The sequence below is a fragment of the Setaria italica genome, chromosome II (assembly GCF_000263155.2).
Source record: "Setaria italica strain Yugu1 chromosome II, Setaria_italica_v2.0, whole genome shotgun sequence".
NCBI lineage: Eukaryota > Viridiplantae > Streptophyta > Magnoliopsida > Poales > Poaceae > Setaria > Setaria italica.
Genome location: NC_028451.1, coordinates 32,781,852 through 32,805,837, shown reverse-complemented (window position 1 = coordinate 32,805,837; position 23,986 = coordinate 32,781,852). Strand labels below are relative to the sequence as shown.

Genomic DNA, 23,986 nt, shown 5'->3' with positions numbered 1-23,986 from the left:
AGGAAAGCTTTCTCTTGTTCAGACTTCGCATTCAGGGTTACTCTTCTGAAGGCTGCGGCCACGATCCTGTTGTGTATCTCTTGTACAGTGTCAGTTTCATGCTTTTATGCCTGGACTAGCTCGATCGGAGTTACAGTTCAGACGTCAGACATTGTTCCCGCTAGCTAGCTCGACGAACTTGCCTTGGCCCTCTTCATCAAGAACAAATTCTGGAAGTTCTCTTTAACCGAAACGACATTGACAGAGCATATACTATGACTTTTGTAGTGGAATCCGAACAGTCTCGTGGCCATCGTCTATCAGATGAGCTCAGTGTGGCTAGGGCTACTAATAGGCTGCCAAATTATAGAAAGCTACCGCAAAGCTTTTGCTCCGCGTTACGTGTCAACAAGCCATCTCCAAGTTGGCTGCAGCTTCTTTTCCTCCCCCTCCTGGTCATACTTTACTCCTTTCCAATCATGCTGCACTCATGTGTTATGCTCGGGACAGCACTCCGTGAATGTTTTCACGGCCGACATGCAATGGTTCCCGACCCAACCTGCACAGTGGACACCGATGCTGCACCAGCCACCTGAAGGGCTACTCCCTGGACCCTAGCCATGTTGGGTGCAGTGTGCTGGTTTTCAGAAGCTTCCAAAATCCTCAATCTGATGGTACTCCCGTAACACAATGACTTCAGTTCGGCGCTGGAGATGTCTACAGGTTGAGGATTGTAAGGCCTCAAGCTGGCCGGCTTAGAGGGTCCAACCTGCTCCTTTAACTAAAGCACCAAAGGCATGCTTTAATTCCAGATAAGATGGTTGGAGAAAGGCTTAAGCAACTTCTCCAAGGAAAGGATTTCTTTGTAAGGTCTTCCTCAGCTCGCCGCAACTTTGCCTTGGACGGCTCAAGTTTTACCTACTTTAGGCCTCGTTTGGTGTTGAGACGGTGGGTCAAGGTTGCATCGCTGAATTTGCTTTCCAAAATTTTAGCGATTGCTTGACGTACTCCTTTTCTTAATCCTAATGGGCGCAAGCGGTGATATTAATTCGTTAAGATACAAGACGCTTGTCTTAGGAGCAAAAGCTGTATATACAACATGGCTTAGCTAAGCACAATTCGTTTTTTTAACCATAACTCAAAACCCTTTTTTTCTATATACGATTGTAAATACAATTGTTTTTTTCTAACGAAAGATTGAAAAAGTTAAAAGCCCGGCACAGCACAACATTTTCAGGAGAAGTGACCCCACATTTTTTAGAGAAGTGACCCCTTATTAACCTATTACTAAAAAAGTAGATTTCACTGAATAGGGCAATAAAGTGTATCTAGCTTGAACTGTTCTTCAATGGCTAAACCGTAGTTTCAAGGGGTTTAAGGCTTTAAACTAAACAATTCGACGTGCTACTGCCTTTATCAACACAAGTCTCCCGTTACAGAAAACTGTAAAGTTTGAAAGGCAAAATTTCAACAAAAGTTGATGCTGAAATGCTTGCTAAATATAGCTACCGAAATACTCCTCTCTTTCATGTTGTAAAAGCCATTCGTTCAATTTGCTCATGTAAGACAACGAGCTACTTGTTCAAATTCGAACAAAATAAATACTGTGGATTTCACTGCGTAGGGCAATAAAGCGTATCTAGCTTAAATTATTCCTCAATGGTTAAATCCAAGGGGTTTAATGCTTTAAACCAAATGATTGAATGTGATATTGCCTTTATCAACACAAGTCTCCCGTTACAGAAAACTGTAAAGTTTGAAAGGAAAATTAAAACAAAAGTTGATGCTGAAATGCTTGCTAAATATAGCTCCCCAAATATTCCTCTCTTTAACATTGTAAAAGCCATTCGTTCAATTTGCTCGTGTAAGACGACAACGAACTACTTGTTCAAATTCGAACAAAATCGACACCACAACACAAAGTTAAAGTTGCCGACATCTCCACAACATCTCACTGTCTTTGTCTCCTTAATGCACCAATCCATCACGCCTTACCAGACATAGACTTGGTCTGATCTCCTCTCTCCTTTCCTATTGTCACCTTTTTTGCAAGCCTTTTCCACTATTGTAAAAGACGAATGTTGGATGCCGATAGAAACCTAATAAAATGGTTCAAGAAATTAAGCTAGAACACAAACTCTTGCGTTAACTTGTCCACCACTAACCCTAACAAAGTGACAAGAGCTATAGTAAGTGTGACCTCAGTAAAAAAATGTCGGCCAATTCCACCTTTTTAATTTTACCACTGCAAGGTCTCCAGGTCATACTTTAGCCCTCTTTGTAGAGGGTTGACAAACTGGTGTGTGTGTGTCGCCTTTATCGGTATGCTACAAGCTACATTTTGCTGAACTTCCTTTTAGCTAGCAAAGTGCCGTCGTGTGTGTGGTATAGCTTATATGACGTACAAATGGAGCGCCAGAAGTTAGGCAGCAAATAAAGTGAGCACTAGTCTCGGACAAATTCACGAACTCAGTTGGCAAAGCGTGGTTCCAAGGGAATGAGGTTTCTGCTCTGCTGAGACGGCCGGGTGGCGGCACGGCGGTCCTGGCCGCGATCGCCGCTTCAGCTCGCTTGACAGGGGCCGTCCAATCTTTGCCGCGTATACGAAATGACACCGATCATGTGCCATACCTCGCCATATGGCTTTGCCATCACCAACTCGACCACGGAATTTTAAGCACGTCGCGTCCCCACCCGCCACCGCCGACGGCTGCCCTGCCCCGCCACTCTCGCGCGCGAAGCAGCCGCGCTGGAGCGCGGGACGCGGCTTCCGCGTGCGCCGTGCCACGGACGCGACGCGACGCGACGCGAGCGCCGGCGTTAAGCACGGTGGGGGCAAAGAGCATTCCGTGCAGTGCATGCATGCTTGAGGGCCCGGGATGACACGGGCCAACACGCGCCGGCCACATGGGGGGTGGGTGCCCACTGGCCAAATGGCCTCCTCTGTCTCTATCTGCAGCAATTACCCGGTATAACTCTCTGCTGCCGGCTAACTGTGGGCTTACAATTGAGCGGTAAGGTGCTCCACTCCGCTAGAAGTAAAGCTTGGGCTTCGCCGGCTTGGCCGCCGAGCCTATAAATTGCGACCGTCCCCGGCCACTTCCACTCACTGCACTCCAGAGTCCAGCGTTAGACACGAACGGTACGAGAAACAGTAGCCGGAGAAAGAGCTCCTAGCTAGTCCAGTAGTCCCGCGAGGCTAGCTTGTCAAGAGAAAGAGAGAGGAAACATGGCGCCGGCATTGTCGTTCCCGATCATCGACATGGGGCTGCTCGCCGGGGAGGAGAGGCCGGCGGGGATGGAGCTGCTGCGCGATGCGTGTGAGAACTGGGGCTTCTTCGAGGTAGATATCTCTGATGATATATACCTGTAGTTTCAACGTCAAAAGCATATGACAAATAAGCTGTACAAATTGTCCTCTCTTGCTGACGTGTGTAATATTCTCTGTTTTTCCTTTTGCTACGGCGGTGCAGATCCTGAACCACGGCATCTCGACGGAGCTGATGGACGAGGTGGAGAGGCTGACCAAGGACCACTACAAGCGGGTGCGCGAGCAGCGGTTCCTCGAGTTCGCGAGCAAGGCGCTCAAGGACGACGACGGCGGCGACGCGCAGGGCGTGAAGAAGGCGGAGAACCTGGACTGGGAGAGCACCTTCTTCGTCCGCCACCTCCCGGAGTCCAACCTCGCCGACATCCCCGACCTCGACGACGGGTACCGGCGCGCGATGAGGCGGTTCGCCGGCGAGCTGGAGGCGCTGGCGGAGCGGCTGCTGGACCTGCTGTGCGAGAACCTTGGCCTGGAGAAGGGCTACCTCGCGCGCGCCTTCCGCGGGCCCAGCAGGGGCGCCCCGACCTTCGCGACCAAGGTGAGCAGCTACCCGCCGTGCCCGCGGCCGGATCTGGTGAAGGGCCTGCGCGCGCACACGGACGCCGGCGGCATCATCCTGCTGTTCCAGGACGACCGCGTCGGCGGGCTGCAGCTGCTCAAGGACGGCGAGTGGGTGGACGTGCCGCCCACGCGCCACTCCATCGTCGTCAACCTGGGCGACCAGCTGGAGGTGATCACCAACGGCAGGTACAAGAGCGTCATGCACCGGGTCGTGGCGCAGACCGACGGCAACAGGATGTCCATCGCCTCCTTCTACAACCCGGGCAGCGACGCCGTCATCTTCCCGGCGCCGGCGCTGGTGAAGGCCGACGAGGCCTCGGCGGCGTACCCAAAGTTCGTGTTCGAGGACTACATGAAGCTGTACGTGAGGCACAAGTTCGAGGCCAAGGAGCCAAGGTTCGAGGCCTTCAAGTCCATGGAGACCGAGACCTCCAACCGCATCGCCATCGCATAAAAGTTGGGCCACGCGGCCATGCACCTAGCTCTTGTTTACTACTGTTCAAGATGTAAGCACGCATGGGCAGGTTTACCTGAATAAAGTCACGTAGGGCCGCTAGCTTGCACTGGGGAGATGGAGATGCACGATCATTTATGTGTGTGTGTCGAGTGCCCCTCTACTAGCCTGCTAGCTATTCATGTACTCATGTGTCGTGCCCTCTGTGCTGTAGTATGTTTGTTACCCGAAAAGAAATACTACCGACTAAGTATCGCATTGCATGTTTCATGTTTGTGTTCTCACGAAATTAGGAGCCCTCGCCAAAATGAATATACCTGAACAAAACAGTACCAAGAATTCTCCCACCAGTCGGAAAAATCAAGAGTCATTTAAACTACTGTATTTAAGTGAAGTCATGTTAGAGTGATCTTCTTATTTTTAATCAGAGGCTACACATTAATTATAAAATAAGACGTGTTATAAAATAAGTGAAATAAAAAATCTTTACAAATATTGGATGTTTAATTTGGTGGATTCTAATTATCATTGAAAACTGCTGCTTTAACTCATGTGCATGCATGGGCTAACAATTTTTAAAAACTATTGAGATAATAGAATTTCATGGAATGCCAAGGATTTAGGATTTTTAGAGGTGAATGATGTACATATGCGCATATATTTCTATATTAAACCTTGGTTTTGCACAAAGTTATATCCTTTTTGTTTTTTTTTCCTAGCGTTCTTAATACTTTTCATACGTGTATGGCCATCCAATCGTTAACATTTCCTTTCTTTTTTTTTAGATTGGTCTTTGTATAACATAGAGAGACAAGAAATAATCGTCTAGGTGAAATGCATGTGGAACCAGGCAAGATAACATCACCTTCGGTTAACAATTTCTGATTATCTAGGTTAAATTCTTTTTCGTAATGATATATAGATAATTTTGAGGCAAATATTTTAGGTTAATAATTTTATAATTGTAGATATGACACATAATTTGCTTCAATTGGAGTTCGAACTTGGACTTAGCTGTAAAAAAGTCTATGGGTTGAGTATGCTGGAGACTTTGATTGTTACGAACTCCAGTGAATCTGGACCTGGTGGGGTGCCGGCTCGTACGCATAGCGGGCCGGGTCGAATTTTGCTGTGCAATGTAACGTCTATATACACATAGTGACCTGACCTGTCACTTTTGTTGTCATCACCTTTGTCTGCTATATACATTGTGACCTTGAAAAACCTGAGCGGCTGAGCCACCGGACTTGGGCTCTCGGCAAGACGGCAATGGCAGGCAGATGTGCACGTGTGGCGTGCAACGGTGCAGGAGGGATGGATCGAAGTATCGAACGCTCGCCCTGCTCCCTGCCCAAATCGGGGCGCGAGGTGCTGCGGCGTGAACGATCTGCTGTGCTAGCTAAGAAGAAAGAGGGAAAGCGCTCTGCTGGCAGTTTTGACTTTTGAGATGCTCATCAATGTAATTCCTGCTCAGATTTTATTATTCGTGACAAAGAACAGGGGGGCTCCTCCCGCTGAACAATCAGGACCATCGGAATAATTAGCTCGAGCACAGACTGATGCAGTGTCCTAGCGTTCTCGTCGCAATGTTGTTACAGGCTAATACTACAGACAGCACTGGCAACCGTTCGTTCCTCTGTACCAAGACGGAACCAGTCCAGCCGGGTCAGGTTACTTCTCCGATGAACAACGTATATTTCCGGGCCGGCCTCCTCAGTGCACGCCATGGCCATGCTCAGCCTGCGCATTCGGCAAACAAAGCGACGTGAGAGAGAGAGAAAGCGAAGCAATCTGCAAAGAGGCTTAGCGCGCGCGAAGATACACATACCTTGAGGATGTGCGGGTGCGGTTCGTGCTCGGCGCCGTGGCCGTGGCCGTGGTGATCGTGCAGCCTCACCCCGTGTTTCCTCAGCTGCTCCCTGACGAACCTGTCGTAGATGAAGGAGGCGCCCCTGAACTGCGGCAGCACCAGCCACGCCACGAACAGCAGCTTCGCCTCGTACCACAGCGGTATCCTGCCACGGAAAGGTAGGAGCAATCGCCTTTAATTCTTACTCTGTTCATCAATTAGGATAGCGCATGCACAATTTCCCGTTTCGATCTAATAAGGATATATGTTTACAGAGTTGACAGCATGTCAGCAAAAAAAAACTGCAGATTACAGATTGCACAAGAGAAAAGAAATTGCCGAGGTGCGAGAAGTTACCAGTAGAGGACGTTCTCGGCCGCCATTTCGAAGAGGGTGATGAAGGAGTAGATTATCCAGTAGGCCAGCCACTGCTCGTCGTCCAGCTTGGACGTGCTCTCCATCGCGCAGATCGACGCGTACCTGATCCCACATCAACATCTTGTGCATATACATTAGTTACACCATTGTTAAAAAAAAAATATTGAACAAGCAGCCTGGGCGCTGATCATTGTTCACTTACAGAGGGTATATTAGAGTGAGAGTCGGCCTGCAGTATACACAAACGAAGAGAACGAATCATACACCGATCAGCCACGGCAGAATCACTAATCGGAGAAAAACTAGAGATCGTTTACAAAGGCGAGCGATGGAGAAGGAGAGAACCAGCGATTATTTACCCTGCGAGAGCGTGGAGGTGGGTGATGAGCGCCCATGTTTTACCCATCTTCCTGTTCCTCGGAGCTTGCTTATTACGCACGGCGCAACGAAACTTGATCGGAACGAAGGATTTCTGGTGGAAAAAGGGATCGATAGGGGATGGAACGGGGAAGCCTAGAGTTTTTGGCTTTATACTCGTCACCTCGCCGAGGCCGGAGGGGGTGCACGACGATGCGCGGCGCGGGGGATGGCATGGCATCGGGTGCCTAGCTTGGACGTGGCGTCCAAGGCAGGCCGGGTCGCGCCCTGAGCCGACCAGATCTCCCCGGGCACGAATCGCTTTGCGTGGTGAAAATGCCTAGCTGCTCCCCTCCCTCCCCGGACCACAGCGCATGTGCTTGCATCGCATCGCGCCTTTCCTCGAGGCCGGGCGGGGCGGCGTTTCGTTTTCCTTCGTCGGAACTCGGATCAGGTAGCAGTGTAGCACTATGTTTTTTTCCCCTTATGTTTAGCTCGACGTGGGGGGCGACGGAGGGGGAACTTCAATTTTCATACTGCAAACTGGGCCAGAAGCACATAAGGCCCGAAAACTCAGAGGGAGGACCAGAACAATTTTGGTCTGGGCAAAAACACAGCGCGCCTTAAGCCCATTTCAAGTTTTCAAAGGCCCGGCCCATGTTTGTTCCACCGACTTGTTTGCCTGGGCCGAGCCCGGCTTCTACGAGGATATCCGCTCGGCATCTTTATCCCGAGTTGCGCCGCCACGCGCTGCATGCACAACTCGAGCTAGAGCTTCAATCCATCATTGAACTTTTGAAGAAAGAGCTGGAGACCAATGCAAAATGTAGAAATCAACATGAAGAATGGAAATTTTGAATTATCTGTTTGCTTGTTTATGCTTGTGAGCCACGGCATGTCTTCAGTACATGCACAGAGAAACCCAGCCATTAGAACTTTGAAGAATAGCATGCATTCATTTACCATGTTATTCATGTTTTACAATTTCCATGATAACTAGTTATGTTTGGAGTTGAATGAAAAAGAACTAACAGGTGCTTGCACCTTCCATGACAGCACAGTCATTTTTGTTATTACGTTTTCAATAATATGTAGGAAAGCTGCGTATCTTTGTATTAAGAAGAAAATTGTCAACATTTTATAACGCGGGTCATATACCAGTCATACGCACACAGTGGTACATCATCTGAATCGATTATACAGCAAATTGAGGACCAATGGTGGTCACCCTTGGATGATGAGTGATTGACAACGTTGTGTTGGTTTGATGTTGCTCTTGGCTTGTGATGTGCAGGTGTAGGATGCGACGTGGCGGTCGACGGCGTGCGGTGAAAGTCAAGCGAAAGGTTCATGCCGATGGACCAAGGGCGGTGAAGGATGAACGCGAGTAGGCTTGGACCGATAGACCCGAGGAGTCCGGGCGAAGTCACGGGCGGTCCACATGGTGCACGGAATGGCGAGAGGGCATGACAGGACGGAGACGGCGTCGGTCGAGTCAAGCGGGAGGCTTGGCGGAGGCCGGACACGCGTCAATGGACGGTTTGGGTGGTTTGGGCCTCAAAACCACCGCGCAGGCAGGTTTCCCGGTTTGGGCCTCAAAACCGAGGGCGAGCCCGGTGCGGCCGGAGCTTCGAGAAGGAGGGCACGTGGCGTCATCGCGAAGCTTGCGTCGAGGCGAAGCAAAGTCGTGAAGGCGGCGTGTCCGTCCAATGCGCGGATAAAAACTTGGACCAAAATGCCCCTGCGTGGGTAGTTATCTTAGTTGTAGCTGTAGGGGTAGTATAGTCTTTCGTCCTGGACTATAAATAGGGATGGGGGGCTGGTTATTTCAGCACCTCTTTGCTTAGCAACTCATTATCTATTTGCTTAGAGGCTAGTCATGTGCTTAAAGTGAGAGGAGAGAGGGAGATTAGAGAGTGATTACTCTTTTCTCTTGATTTCTTCATCTTTAGTGGGTGGATGAAGGGAGGAGGCTAGTCCTCATCTTGTATAGAACATGTTCTCGTGATTTAGCTTTGTTTGTTGTCTCAAATCGTGCTAAATCTTTGATTCCCGAGCGTTTTTCTTTTTCCCTATTTTCGGAGCTATTTTTGGGGAATTTTCGTTCTTCGTGTTTGAGCCGAATCTTGTGAACTTGGTTGAAGGGAAATGATGCTAGGACCTTAGGGAGCATTTTTGATTCGTTCCCCTTCCAAATCTCTCACGGATCCGGCTTGGATTTTGAATTTCCTCCAAATCGTGTTGTTGAGTTAGGGTTTCGGTTTTCTCCAAGATTAGTGATGAATACTTGAGCTTTTCAGGATTTGTCTCATGGATCTATTTGCCCTCGGGGCATTACATCCTTGTCTCAAATTTCATCTTGATCCGTGGAGTATCGAAGGAGTTCTCGTGATTTGAAATTCATGCGTTCCTTAGAACTGTTCTTCCTGTTCTCCCTGTTCTTCGTTGTTCGGTCTCTGTTTCTTGCGCAGGTCACTCGGGAGGAGGAAGCACGCACAGCAGCCAGAGCAGCGAGCAGGCCCGCGACAGTGCAGCGGTGGGTGGCGAGGCAAGCCACGAACTTGGCCCAGGCAAGGCAGTAGCAGGTTGGGTGCATCGCGGCAGCCCAGCAGGAGCCAGCGGCCCAGGCCAGCGTGCTGGAGTCAGCAGCCCAGTTTGCTGCCAAAGCAGCTTGCGGCCCAAGGCGTGAGAGACAGGAGGCCAGCAGGCCATTTTTCCTTCCTGGCCCATCAAGTAGCACGGCACAGTCACCAGGTAGTTTTGGCACAGGTCAACAGCGCAGCACACAAGCAGGTCAGGCAACTCTGGTCTAGCAGTTCAGTTAATTGACGAAAGCATCAGGTAGCGTTGTTGTGCTTTGAAAGGGTTGCTATCTAGCTACAGTATTCAATGATTGGACTATCATTACTTCTTACGTGATAGCACTGTTATAATCTTAACACTTGGCTTGCTAATTCTAGTACTCGCTAGTCATGCTTAGTTTATTTAATTAATTGCTAATCCTTTCATGCATGCCTAGTTAAGTAAGTAATTAGCTAGTTAAGTAAGTAATTAGTAGTGTCCTTATTTTGTCTCTTGTGTGCAAATTTGATAGAATCGATTCATGCTATATTTCCGCTGTAATTTGTACGTCTCTTATCGTTCCTAGGGTGAGCCAGTCACGAGTTGACTTGCGTCATCTTGACGATTGAACGTACCGTGTGCTTTGGGGTTGCGTTTGGGACATAGGTCTTGTTTTCGTTGAGAATTTTTATAGGCTCCCATTCACCCCCCCTCTGGTCGCCCTTTCGGTCCTTCAATTGGTATCAGAGCAGGTTAAGGTTTCTCCATACCCTAATCGGTTTCGAAACCTATTATGGCGACCTCTGAGCGTTCTTCCTCGACCGCTGCACCCTACTTTGATGGTTCTGATTATCGGTATTGGAAAACTCGCATGAGAGCCCATCTGAATAGTAGGGGAGCAGGGGTTTGGGAAATCACTCAGGATGTGACTTATGTGATTCCTGCTACTCGTGTGACTCAGGATGAAAGGGATAAGTATCACGCCAACAGCAAGGCGGTTGACATTCTGTTTGCGAGTCTGAGTCGTGCTGAGTTCGATCGAGTCGAAGATCTCTCTCTTGCTCATGAGATTTGGTCTCGACTTCAGAGTTTCCACGAGGGAAACAGTCAGGTGAAGGCTAGACTCTTTGAGACTTATAGGCGTGAGTATGAGAACTTTGTTCATTTGCCTGGTGAGTCTGCCGATGCTTTGTTTCAGCGTTTCTTGGCTATTGTGAACAAGATGAAAGCAAATATCACCGTCTTACCCTACACTGATCATGATAGAGCTTTAAAGCTCCTGCATGCCTTGGATCACGAAGTGTGGGGTACGAAGGTTGATGCTATCATCGAGTCACCGAATTATGAAACACTTTCCACTGATGAACTCTTTGCTAAGTTGAAATCCACGGAGGTTGACAAGAGGCTCCGAGCAAAACAAGGAGGCCCTACTGATCCAAATAGTATGGCTCTCATGTCAGGCTCTGGACAGCCTAAGTCTTTGAGTAACTCTTCTTCTATGTCGTTTGCCTTGTCTTCTTTGGTTTCTGTTTCAGAGGAGCAGCTGGAGGTTCTTGATGATGATGAGCTCGCCTTGATCACGAGGCGATTCATGCGCTTCAACGACAACCGCAAGAACAGGCGAAGGAACAACAACAATTGCTTCGATTGTGGCAAGCCAGGCCACTTCGCTGCCGACTGCCCCGACAAGAACAAAACCAAGAGCAAGTACGACTACAACAAGTACAAGAACAAGGACGTCACTAAGAAGAAGAAGAAGTACACCGACCGCGAGAAGAAAGAGTATCGCAAGAAGGCCAAAGCACGTGCCTTCATCGCCTCTCTCAGCGACGTCGACTCCGACACCGACGACCACACTGACTCAAGCTCAAGCGAGGAGGACGACGACCGCAAGGCAAAGAAGAAGGACGGCAAGAACTTCAATGGCCTCTGCTTCTACTCCGACAAGAACCGCGACGGGTACTGTGTCATGGCTCTTAACTCCAAGAAGGATGACAAGGAAAGTGACTCCGACACAGAAACTGAGGTAAAGCCTACTCCTGAACAACTTGCTCTAGAAGTAGAAGAACTTAATGATTGCCTAATCAATCAAGATAAACTGCTTAAGAAGGCTGCTAAAGAGCGAGTTGAGCTTAAGGCTAAGTTAGAAAGTGCCTTGATTGAGATAGACATGCTTAAATCTGCTTCTACTGTTTCTGATGTTGTTGAGTGTGATGAATGTGGTGTTCATATGGCTAGTCTTGCATCTTTACAATCTAAGCATGCTTTGTTGGTAGATGAATTGGATTTGACTAGGGCTGCTTTAGATGAGATCAAGAATAGGCCTGTTTTGCTTAGTGCATGTAAGTCTTGCCCTGCTTTGCAAGTTCAGTTGGATGATGCATGTGCTAAGCTTAGTGCTTTAGAGAAGTCTGAGTTTATTGCTAGATCTAAACTTCCTGAATGCACTGTTTGTCCTGAACTCAAGCTTAATTTGCAACATGTTGAGGATGAAAACTCGTACTTGCGCACTGTTCTTAGTTGGGTGTCAAGTAGGGAACCTCAGCTAGGCATGATGATTCAGGAGTTCAAAAGGGCTGATGGTTTTGGGCTTGGGTCGGTTATGAAGGGATGTCTTTTTAATGGGTTGCACAAGTTCTTTGATGGGTTGTGTGAGAAGGTGGGTCAAAACAGTGGTGAGAGAAAGAAACCAAGCTACAATCAGTGTGAACCACCAATTGACTACACCCCTCGAGAGTCACCCACTAAAAATAGAGAGCAACCCAATCCAGCTTGTGAGCAAAACTTATCTGAGTGTGTGAAAGATGGAATTTTCATTGAGACACCACCTAAAGCACCCAAGAAAGCCATTTGGGTGGAAAAGCCAAACCACCTCAAAAACAAACTTGACACACTTCCAGAAATTGCTCCTAAGAAGCCTCCACCAAAACCCCAAGACAAGCCACAACCTAGAGTGAATCCTCAGCCAAAACAGCCTGCTAGATTCCACTGTGAGTATTGCAAGAGATGGGGTCACCTTGAGGAGTTTTGCTTTCGCAAGAAGAAGGCTTTGAGGCGTGAGCGTGAGTGGGGCAACAGGGACATGTACCATCCTTCTCATGGTGTACATGCGCCTAGAGCAGCTCCTCCACCTCGTCGTGTGGATAGTGTGCGTTTTGCTCCTTCGCGTGTTTTTGCTAGGCATGCTCCTCGCCATGATCAATATGGCCCAGGACAATATGGCCGTGGCTTTGAGTCTCGGAGTTACAACGGACCACGTTTTCCCCCTAGCGTTGGCCGTAGTCCTCCTGTGAGACGAGAGATGGTTGATTTTGATAACCCCACTCTTGAGCAAATGGTTCGACACTGGTATTCTACTTGTTTTTCTAACCCTAGTGTTGAGTCATTTGCTCATCCTTGGTCTCCCTTTGTTTGAGCAGGTCGGAGGCCTGGAGAACACGTGGCTTATTGATTCCGGTTGCTCTCGACACATGACCGGTGATCACAGATGGTTCTCCAGCCTCACCCCGGTGATGACCAAGGAGTACATCACTTTCGGGGATAATAGCAAAGGTAAGGTGTTGTCTGAAGGTGTTATCAAGGTGAGTGAGAATTTCATGCTCAAGCGAGTTGCTCTAGTTGATTCTCTTGGTTTCAATTTGCTCTCTGTGTCGCAACTGCTTGATGATGGTTTTGAGGTCCGTTTTAAGCAAGGGACCTCAAGGATTTTAGACTCTCGAGGTGATCTTGTGTGTATGATCGTCCCCGAGGGTCAAGTGTTTCGAGTTGATTTTTCCAAGTCATTTGGTCTCTCTCGGTGTTTAGTGGCTGGCTCATCTTCTGAACTTTGGAAATGGCATAGGAGATTGGGTCATTTGAGTTTTGATTTGCTTTCCCGCTTGAGTACTTTGGATCTTATTCGTGGTTTGCCTAAATTAAAGTTTGAGAAAGATCTTGTTTGTGCTCCCTGTCGACATGGGAAGATGGTTGCTGCTTCCCATCCACCTGTGAATCAGGTGATGACTGAACATCCAGGCGAGCTGTTGCATATGGACACTGTTGGTCCAGCTCGTGTTTGTTCAGTCGGTGGGAAGTGGTATGTGTTTGTGATCGTTGATGATTTTTCGAGGTATTCATGGGTTTTCTTCATGGAATCTAAGGATGAGGCATTTCCTTTTGTTCGAGATTTGATCTTGAGGTTGAGAAACGAGTGACCAAACGATGCCATGAGAGCTATCCGCAGTGACAATGGCACAGAATTCAAAAACGCTCGTTTTAAAGCCTTTTGCAATGATCTTGGTCTTGAACACCAGTTTTCATCGCCTTATGTCCCTCCTCAGAATGGTGTTGTTGAACGGAAGAATCGGACCCTTTGTGAAATGGCTAGGACGATGCTTGATGAGCATAGGACTCCTAGAAAATATTGGGCCGAAGCCGTCAACACTGCTTGCTACGTGTCCAATCGAATCTTTTTGCGAGCTTTCCTGAAGAAAACTTCTTATGAGCTGATGCATCGACGTTCCCCCAAAGTGAGTCATCTGAGGGTGTTTGGCTGCAAGTGTTTCATTCTCAAGCAAGGAAATTTGGATAAATTTGAGTCTCGTTCTACGGATGGGATTTTTCTTGGTTATGCTTCTCATAGTCGTGCTTATCGTGTGCTTAACCTTGAAACTAACCGGATCGTGGAAACTTGTGAGATTACATTCGATGAAACTATGCCTTGCACAACTCCTGTCTTTGAAGTTGCAGGTGAACATGAAATGGGGCAAAGCATATTTGAGGAAGAGGAAGAGCGTGTAGATGGTGGTGAGGAAGAGGATGATGAGATTGACCGAGCTCCAGCTGTTGCACCTATACCTTCTACTTCGACTACGAGAGTTGATGGCCCTACCTCTACTTCCACTACTTCAAGCCATCAACTAGTACCACTACAGGATGAAGAAGAAGAAGATCAGAGTGATCCAGCTGCTGTTGAGGGGGAGGCGACTTCAGAGCGAGAGGCTCCACGGCACATTCAGCGTCGTCATCCTCCACAACAGATGATTGGTAACTTACATGAACGCACCACTAGGCACAGCTCTAGGCAGATTTCACACTTTGCACATTCTGCATTTGTTGCCTCTTTCGAATCCCGAGATATTGGACATGCTCTATCTGATTCAAATTGGGTTAATGCCATGCATGAGGAGTTGGAGAACTTTGAGCGAAACAGGGTTTGGGTTTTAGTTGAACCACCTCCAAATTGCCATCCTATAGGAACAAAATGGGTTTTTAAAAACAAACAAGGTGAAGATGGGTTGATTGTGAGAAACAAAGCGAGGTTGGTTGCCCAAGGTTTTAGCCAAAAAGAGGGGATAGATTATGAGGAAACCTTTGCCCCTGTTGCCCGTTTGGAAGCAATTAGAATCCTTCTAGCCTTCTCTGTGGCTAAAGGTTTTAAGCTCTTCCAAATGGATGTGAAAAGTGCCTTCCTAAATGGTTTCATAGAGGAGGAAGTGTATGTGAAACAACCCCCTGGTTTTGAGAGTCCTAAATATCCTGATCGTGTTTTCAAACTCCAGAAAGCTCTCTATGGCCTAAAACAAGCACCCCGAGCGTGGTATGCTAGATTGAAATCCTTTTTGCTTGGGAATGGGTTTGAAATGGGATCAGTTGATAAAACACTCTTTCTCCTCAGGCAAGGCAATGACTTATTGATTATTCAGATATACGTGGATGATATTATCTTTGGTGGTTCTTCTCATGTTTTGGTTGCCAAGTTTGCAGATGACATGAGCAGGGAGTTCGAGATGTCGATGATGGGTGAGTTGACCTTCTTCCTCGGACTACAAATCAAGCAAAGCAAGGAAGGAACCTTCGTGCACCAAGGGAAGTACACGAAGGACGTGTTGAGGAAGTTTGACATGGCTGATGCTAAGCCACTCTCCACACCCATGGGTACGCCGACGGCACTAGATGCGGATGAAGATGGCGAACCGGTGGACCAGAAGGAGTACAGAAGCATGATCGGCTCCCTCTTGTACCTGACGGCGACGAGGCCGGACATACACTTCGCCGTGTGTCTGTGCGCTCGTTTTCAGGCTTCACCGAGGACATCTCACCGTCAAGCAGTGAAGAGGATCATGAGGTATCTCCGCTTTACCCCTGAGTTCGGTTTGTGGTATTCTGCCTCCTCGACACTCACGCTCCGGGGATACTCCGATGCGGACTTTGCTGGGTGTCGCTTGGATCGCAAGTCTACCTCGGGTACTTGCCAGTTTCTCGGTTCGTCTTTGGTCTCTTGGTCTTCTCGCAAACAATCTAGTGTTGCTCAGTCTACCACCGAAGCTGAGTATGTTGCTGCTGCTAGCTGTTGTTCTCAGCTGCTTTGGATGATTTCCACTTTGAGAGACTTTGGTTTGGATTTTACTCGTGTACCTCTTCTTTGTGACAGCACGAGTGCCATTAGTGTAGCCAAGAACCCCGTTCTCCACTCAAAAACTAAACACATTGATGTGAGATATCATTTTCTGAGAGATCATGTTGAGAAAGGGGATATTGACCTTGGCTATGTTGCTACCCAAAACCAACTCGCGGACATTTTCACCAAACCCCTGGATCAAGCCAATTTTGCTCGTTTGCGGGGGGAGTTGGGTGTTTGCTTTCCTTTCTGAGTTGGGTTTTTGGAGCTTCTCTTGTATTATACTTGTATCATTTTTGTACAAAACATGGTAGGATAGTCACTTGTTCATGATAGCTTTGAGTTCTTCATGTATATCTTATCATGCTATCTTTTGTGATATATTGTGGTGGATGATACATATGAACATCATGTCATGCTTTACCTTAGTTCACATTTGGGTATGACATGTTGTTCATCTGTATCATTTTAGCTTAGTTTCCATGCATTTTGTATCATATTGCATTTTGTATCATGTTGCACTAGATGAGCTTCTCCTATATATCTTGTGTACTCCCTTATGCTACCTGAGAGGTAGTGCTGTGGTTGGTGATTTTGATGCAATGTGCAGTTATGCTCTTGATGATATTGTATACTTATTGAGATAACTGTTTTTGAAATTCAATGCTAAATTCTACTCTATTAACTTGCTTATCACCCATGAGTAGATGCTTGGTTATGGTTTGCCCTTGGTTGAATATTGGCTCCATATCTAGCTTATGTTTGGAATTCATGTTCTTTTCAATTGGGTCAAAGATCTAGGTATCATTGCAAATGTTTAGCCCATGATGCACCCCTTGGGGAAGCATGGCTTCTTTGTGCCGCAAAGGCACTTCATGTATTTTGCTTTGTGTGAATACTGAAAAGAAATATGCTGACAACTTTATAAATTCACAAAGTCTTTGTGCTTAATGTAATATTATTGCTTGCTTAGTTGTTACAAGATGTCTACCAAAAGAAGTAGACACTTGGTTTCAACAAGCTTTAAACATGACTTGGGATGCATATGTGGGTGTTTGCAATGATCTCTTGTTGAGAATGGATTTTCCTAGTATGAGCTCTTGATGGACTAGTTTATTCTTGCTTGGGTGATTCTTAACTAGGTGAATGCTCATGTGGTGATCTTTTTATACATTGCTAAAACTTGATACTTGCCTCACCTCCACTGTTGTAACTTGATATCATCTTGTTGGCGATGCTATTGTTTCTTATGATCTATCAAGCTTTATCTCCCTAGTAGCCTTTGAGAGTGCATTGTGATATATTTGAGAAGCTTGTTAGGTTCTGCATTTCCATGACATGCATTTTGTGCTTTCATCCTTTTCTTGATGGTTGCATTGTCAACAAGGGGGAGAGAAATCTACACAAATTCTTTCATCTGTCAAGAGGGAGATTTTGCATGTCTGCATGTTTTCTGGGGGAGTGCATATGTTCAGGGGGAGTATTTATGAGTTGTTATACTCTTGTTATGCTCTTATACCCTTGTACCGGTCGCGTTGAGCTGTTTACCTCTTCTTGAGGAGCCGGTTTTTTTATTTGAGTTTAGATGTTCATGTGATTGGTGTTGAGCCCGTTTTCTGCCTCTTCTTGAGGGATCACATGATTTTATCTCAGTTGTGTAGAGCCGTTGCCCTTATCTTAGGGGACTGAGATTTTTCTATTTTGAGTTTCTTGTTTTTCTGTTTCAATACTATGAATTTGTGGGGTGTTGTCAATGCACTCATCAAGGGGGAGATTGAGGACCAATGGTGGTCACCCTTGGATGATGAGTGATTGACAACGTTGTGTTGGTTTGATGTTGCTCTTGGCTTGTGATGTGCAGGTGTAGGATGCGACGTGGCGGTCGACGGCGTGCGGTGAAAGTCAAGCGAAAGGTTCATGCCGATGGACCAAGGGCGGTGAAGGATGAACGCGAGTAGGCTTGGACCGATAGACCCGAGGAGTCCGGGCGAAGTCACGGGCGGTCCACATGGTGCACGGAATGGCGAGAGGGCATGACAGGACGGAGACGGCGTCGGTCGAGTCAAGCGGGAGGCTTGGCGGAGGCCGGACACGCGTCAATGGACGGTTTGGGTGGTTTGGGCCTCAAAACCACCGCGCAGGCAGGTTTCCCGGTTTGGGCCTCAAAACCGAGGGCGAGCCCGGTGCGGCCGGAGCTTCGAGAAGGAGGGCACGTGGCGTCATCGCGAAGCTTGCGTCGAGGCGAAGCAAAGTCGTGAAGGCGGCGTGTCCGTCCAATGCGCGGATAAAAACTTGGACCAAAATGCCCCTGCGTGGGTAGTTATCTTAGTTGTAGCTGTAGGGGTAGTATAGTCTTTCGTCCTGGACTATAAATAGGGATGGGGGGCTGGTTATTTCAGCACCTCTTTGCTTAGCAACTCATTATCTATTTGCTTAGAGGCTAGTCATGTGCTTAAAGTGAGAGGAGAGAGGGAGATTAGAGAGTGATTACTCTTTTCTCTTGATTTCTTCATCTTTAGTGGGTGGATGAAGGGAGGAGGCTAGTCCTCATCTTGTATAGAACATGTTCTCGTGATTTAGCTTTGTTTGTTGTCTCAAATCGTGCTAAATCTTTGATTCCCGAGCGTTTTTCTTTTTCCCTATTTTCGGAGCTATTTTTGGGGAATTTTCGTTCTTCGTGTTTGAGCCGAATCTTGTGAACTTGGTTGAAGGGAAATGATGCTAGGACCTTAGGGAGCATTTTTGATTCGTTCCCCTTCCAAATCTCTCACGGATCCGGCTTGGATTTTGAATTTCCTCCAAATCGTGTTGTTGAGTTAGGGTTTCGGTTTTCTCCAAGATTAGTGATGAATACTTGAGCTTTTCAGGATTTGTCTCATGGATCTATTTGCCCTCGGGGCATTACATCCTTGTCTCAAATTTCATCTTGATCCGTGGAGTATCGAAGGAGTTCTCGTGATTTGAAATTCATGCGTTCCTTAGAACTGTTCTTCCTGTTCTCCCTGTTCTTCGTTGTTCGGTCTCTGTTTCTTGCGCAGGTCACTCGGGAGGAGGAAGCACGCACAGCAGCCAGAGCAGCGAGCAGGCCCGCGACAGTGCAGCGGTGGGTGGCGAGGCAAGCCACGAACTTGGCCCAGGCAAGGCAGTAGCAGGTTGGGTGCATCGCGGCAGCCCAGCAGGAGCCAGCGGCCCAGGCCAGCGTGCTGGAGTCAGCAGCCCAGTTTGCTGCCAAAGCAGCTTGCGGCCCAAGGCGTGAGAGACAGGAGGCCAGCAGGCCATTTTTCCTTCCTGGCCCATCAAGTAGCACGGCACAGTCACCAGGTAGTTTTGGCACAGGTCAACAGCGCAGCACACAAGCAGGTCAGGCAACTCTGGTCTAGCAGTTCAGTTAATTGACGAAAGCATCAGGTAGCGTTGTTGTGCTTTGAAAGGGTTGCTATCTAGCTACAGTATTCAATGATTGGACTATCATTACTTCTTACGTGATAGCACTGTTATAATCTTAACACTTGGCTTGCTAATTCTAGTACTCGCTAGTCATGCTTAGTTTATTTAATTAATTGCTAATCCTTTCATGCATGCCTAGTTAAGTAAGTAATTAGCTAGTTAAGTAAGTAATTAGTAGTGTCCTTATTTTGTCTCTTGTGTGCAAATATGATGGAGTCAATTACATGAATTATGTTTCCGCTGTGATTGAGCATGTCTTATCGTTCCTAGGGTGAGCTTGTCACGAGTTGACTAGTGTCATCTTGACGATATAACATTCAGTGTGCTTTGGGGTTGCATATGGGAAATAGGCCTTGTTCTCGTTGATAATTTTTATAGGCTCCCATTCACCCCCCCTCTGGTCGCCCTTTCGGTCCTTCACAAATTGACAACCCGAAAAACAGACTGGAAACAGACTAGCCTAACAGTCTATGTTCCTGACGATGTAGCCGGCCGGCCATCCTATGGCTGCCAGAAACTTTGCTCCGGCTTGAATCCACAGGTGGCCTTCCTCCATGACGAGAGCTGCAACTTGGGCTGCAGAATTCTCCGGTTGACTGCTGAAAACTCTTCCGTTTCTTTCCTTTCACAGCCTCCAAGATAGTAGCATGAATGCTGAATCCATACCTTTCTGCTGCAACTTGTTCAGCCCTCCTTTCTTGTTGTTCTGCTGCAACTCTTTTTGTTCCACCATTCTTGTTATTACTGATCGTGTCCACAGGTGCATCAGTTCTAGTAGTCACCTCTTTCCTATGTATATCTTCATCAGGTGGATGCACTGCTAATGTTTTCCACGGAGGCACCTGCTGCATCCATATGTACATCGGAGCTTATTTGAGTGAGGCCATCTGTGTCACATCTGTATGCACAAGAATGAAACATAAGCTTCTTGACAACATTAATTTGTAATTTTGTCAAGAGTGTCTCCTTGGTTCTTGCCCGACGACGTCGGCTTGGGCAGGAACTTGAACTGAACTGGATTTACAGACATTGCCTGCCACAACATCGAGCATCGGCAGCTTCTCTCGTTTCTATATCCACTCCCAACTTTCCTAGTCCCACAGCGACGGCTTGTGACCACTGACAGCGGCGTCGCTCTGTGTGAACGCGCGAGGGAGGAACGTTCTGTTCAGAAATCAGAACGAAAGGATAACTAGCCACCCTGCAGCTCAGAGCCTCTGCTCAAATCTTTTCAGATAACTGTCAGTGGCCTTGCGCGCCAGCTTCTTCCTTGCCTGGAATGTCGCTTAGATTAGATGGACTCGTGCGCTTACTTTTAATGTGAGCATGTCGGCAGACGCAAAGCTCGGCGGGGACATGATTAAAGCCGCTACCCTCCAGTCCATCTGTCCGCGGTTGGGCTCGGCTGCGCGTCGGATCATTGCTCCCGCTCGGAAATGATGTGGGCACCGTACGGCACAGAAGAGAGAAAACACATTGTTTTCTATGGGGAGCCGGAGCGCTCACCCAGCAGAGCTCCTAGATAATCTCTTGTTTTAGAAGGGATTACGGGGACTGTGTCTATCCCTGCCTATCGATGTCCTGGCGTCATCGTTGTCTCTCGTGTCTCGTCAGAGTAGCTCTCTCTCGTGGCTGTGGCCACGAGACGACAAGCGAGAACTGAGACGCTTGCAGACCCCAATACGTGCGCTGTCTTTCGTCGTCCAGCGCGTGCTTGAGTAGGCAGCGACAGTGATGTGCAATTGTGTATAAGCTTGCTGGGCAATGACAAACCACCAAAGCATTAATACCATGCCCCACGTACGCCTGAACGCCTCTATCCAGCCGGTGCGGTGCGTACTTCAGTTCTCTGAGAATGGAGCTGCCTCCAGCGCAGGCAGTACAGGCTACTCAGCTGTGCCTACACTGCACTTGGTTCCTCAGCCTGTAACCGTGCAGAAGAAGATCGTGTGCCGTACGAACAGCTGAAGCTGAAAACGACACTGCCATCGCTGCTTAACCAGCCAATCGAGCACCAAGTTAAGTTGGCGCGTGCGTGCGATTCATAGCAGCACGACAACGGCCGGTAGGTACTGCGAGCAGCTGGACCTGACAGGCTGACACCACGTACGCTGTATCCGAGTGAGTTTGTTAACACCAGTAGCTGTAGCTCGCCTTTGCAGCGACGGCGAAGGGAGGCCGGCCGGGGGCAAGGGGCATCATGCCATCTCACCATGTTTACCCAATTATCCTCACACTGTCACACAGACCTGTCCTGCTCTCCACTCTCTAGCGGAGCTCGCTAGCCACCGCGTACTTGTTTTCTTCGTACGGTTGGGCCGTCACATCGGAGGAGATGCCGACGGCCGGCCGAGAGGAACCCTCGCCGGGAAAGTACGGCGCGGCTTTCGCTAGGCTAGCAAGACACCCCGGGCCCCAGCCCGATGGATGCCTACCTACTCCGCCGGCCCACGCACCGTACGTACACGTACGTCGCCGGGGCCGAAGTCGTCGAGCCAGCACCGCGAAACCCGCCACCGTTCGGGGGAGGGCCGCGGTTTGCGATCCGGGCCATCCATCGGGCTCCGGCATCCGTGCGCACGGCGAGGCGACGCGGCTCGTGCGGCGGCTGCCCAGCCAGCCTGGCCCTGCGCTGGAGCGAGGACCACGCTGACGGCGGTCACATCCATTGGGAATGCCGAGTGCCGACTCGTCCTCACCAGCACGCTTTCTGCGCGGGGGCACCAGGCTGAAAAACGGCTCGCCGGCGGGCCCTGCACGCCGACGTGCAGCAGGGCAGCCGGGCCGGCGCTCCGGTGGTGGGTCGTCGGATGGCGAGCGAACACGGCTCTGTCGCGGACAGCGACATAATCACGGCTCGCTGCTGGATCCCAGTTTGGGCACTGTCGGAGGATGTGAGGGTGGTGGGGACGAGACGACGCTGAGATGAAACCAGTGACCTCGCCGGACGCGAGAGCTCATCAGTCATCAGTTGGGGTCTCACAGTGGCCACGGCTCCTTTTGTTTTTCTTTTTTGGACCTTTGGTTTTGTTTGGGCGTGTTTGATCCTCGTGCTAAAATTTAATCCTTGTCATATCGAATGTTTGGATGCTAATTAGAAGGACTAAACATGAGCTAATTATAAAACTAATTGCAGAAGTCCTGGCTAATTCGCGAGACGAATCTATTAAGCCTAATTAATCCATCATTTGCTAGCCCTGAGCTAATTCGCGAGACGAATCTATTAAGTCTAATTAATCCATCATTAGCAAATGGTTACTGTAGCACCACATTATCCAATCATGGACTAATTAGATTTAATAGATTCGTCTCGTGAATGCCTCCATCTATGCAATTAATTTTATAATTAACTTATACTTAGTACACTTAATTAGTATTCAAATATCTGATGTGATAGGGGCTAAAGTTTAGTCTACGTCTTAGTTTCCTTCTCTGAAGCTCGCGAGGCCAGGCCACCGACAGTTAAAACTCGCGAGGCAGCTAAGACAGAAAGCATGCGGGTACCCCATATTGGAGCAGTGTATCTTTTTAATTTCTAATGTATGAGTTAAGAGACGTTTCGTTGAATTAGCAGTGCTCCTGTTTTATTAAAAAAAAACTCAGCGAGGCCACCGACAGTTAAAAGGCACAACTTTAACTCGCACCGGGCGGCGAATGCTGGAATCATTTTGCAAAGCGGCGGGTCGTGCGTGAGCATCATCAGCGAGGGAGCATTGGCCGTGTGTGTGGTTCGGAGTCACACGTCACGCCACTCGGAGGGGGACTAGTCACTAGTTGCAGTCCTAACGGGAGTTGGACAACACACAAAATTAGCGCAAACATTTCATAGTTTTAACCTCACAACTTTGGTGTCTGTACAAAACCATCGTGTGCTAACATTTTCTTTTTTTTTAGAAAAAAACTGCAGAACAGACAATCCCAATACCCCTGAGTCCATGAGTGCAGGTGTTGGACTGCTCTGCTGGTCCATCCAGTGCGGCGATTAGTCAATCATTTGTGCACCTGGGCCGTCCGTGTGCAAGCTCTCCGATCCATAGCTTTGTGGGCACCGCCAATCAGTGATGATGTCCATCCAGATAAGTTCACGAACGGATAAGGGAGAACACCCATCACCTGGTTGAGATGAGAATGAGATGAGATGCCTGCAGCCTACTGTGCAGTACTACAGGGCAAGGGACTAGACTTAGCTACGGACAGGCCGGGGACACCGTTCGTCAGTTAAGATCACGGTCGGCTTTGGCTTCGGCTCGGCTCCCCTGGATTCGCTCGCGCTCTGCCGTCTTGCCGTCGCCGGCCTGGGACAGCTTCACCTTTAATCATGAAACCCTAATTGACTCCAAATTCAGCTGGCATCTTTCACTTTGTGTAGCCAAACTAAACTAAACGGAGGCGAACAGTAGGCACTAGGCACCAGCAGACAGACAGGACAGAGAACTCGATTCCATCAGGGGAAAAAATTGCCCAAAGCTTCACTACGAATACATTGATACTCCTACAAAGTTCCATGTTTAAAACAAGATGTAAACTACGAGTACTAGCTTACTGCCGAGCATGAGGGTTGTGGCCTTATCCTCATGAGTCATGCCACGCAATGCAAGCAGTAGATTAGACGGCAGCCGGCACCAGTACACGCGAGAACGAGACGACGCAGACCCGTCTCGAGCCGGGTCGCTGTGGCGGGCGGGGCGTTCG

General features: G+C 48.4%; 2 protein-coding genes across 2 annotated transcripts; one reads left to right on the top strand and one right to left on the bottom strand.

Annotated features, from left to right (window-relative positions):
* Positions 1–3,071: 3,071 nt before the first annotated feature.
* Positions 3,072–4,592, top strand: LOC101780742 (1-aminocyclopropane-1-carboxylate oxidase 1). The gene is made up of 2 exons (XM_004956922.3): positions 3,072–3,322; positions 3,453–4,592. Exons 1-2 carry the CDS (start codon positions 3,209–3,211, stop codon positions 4,320–4,322), a joined length of 984 nt encoding a protein of 327 aa, XP_004956979.1. The 5' UTR covers positions 3,072–3,208; the 3' UTR covers positions 4,323–4,592.
* Positions 4,593–5,770: 1,178 nt separating this feature from the next.
* On the bottom strand, positions 5,771–7,064 carry LOC101780343 (protein HVA22). Its single transcript, XM_004956921.2, has 5 exons — positions 6,909–7,064; positions 6,752–6,778; positions 6,529–6,651; positions 6,151–6,337; positions 5,771–6,062 (listed from the first exon to the last, which is right to left on the bottom strand). Exons 1-5 carry the CDS (start codon positions 6,953–6,955, stop codon positions 6,036–6,038), a joined length of 411 nt encoding a protein of 136 aa, XP_004956978.1. The 5' UTR covers positions 6,956–7,064; the 3' UTR covers positions 5,771–6,035.
* Positions 7,065–23,986: the final 16,922 nt, after the last annotated feature.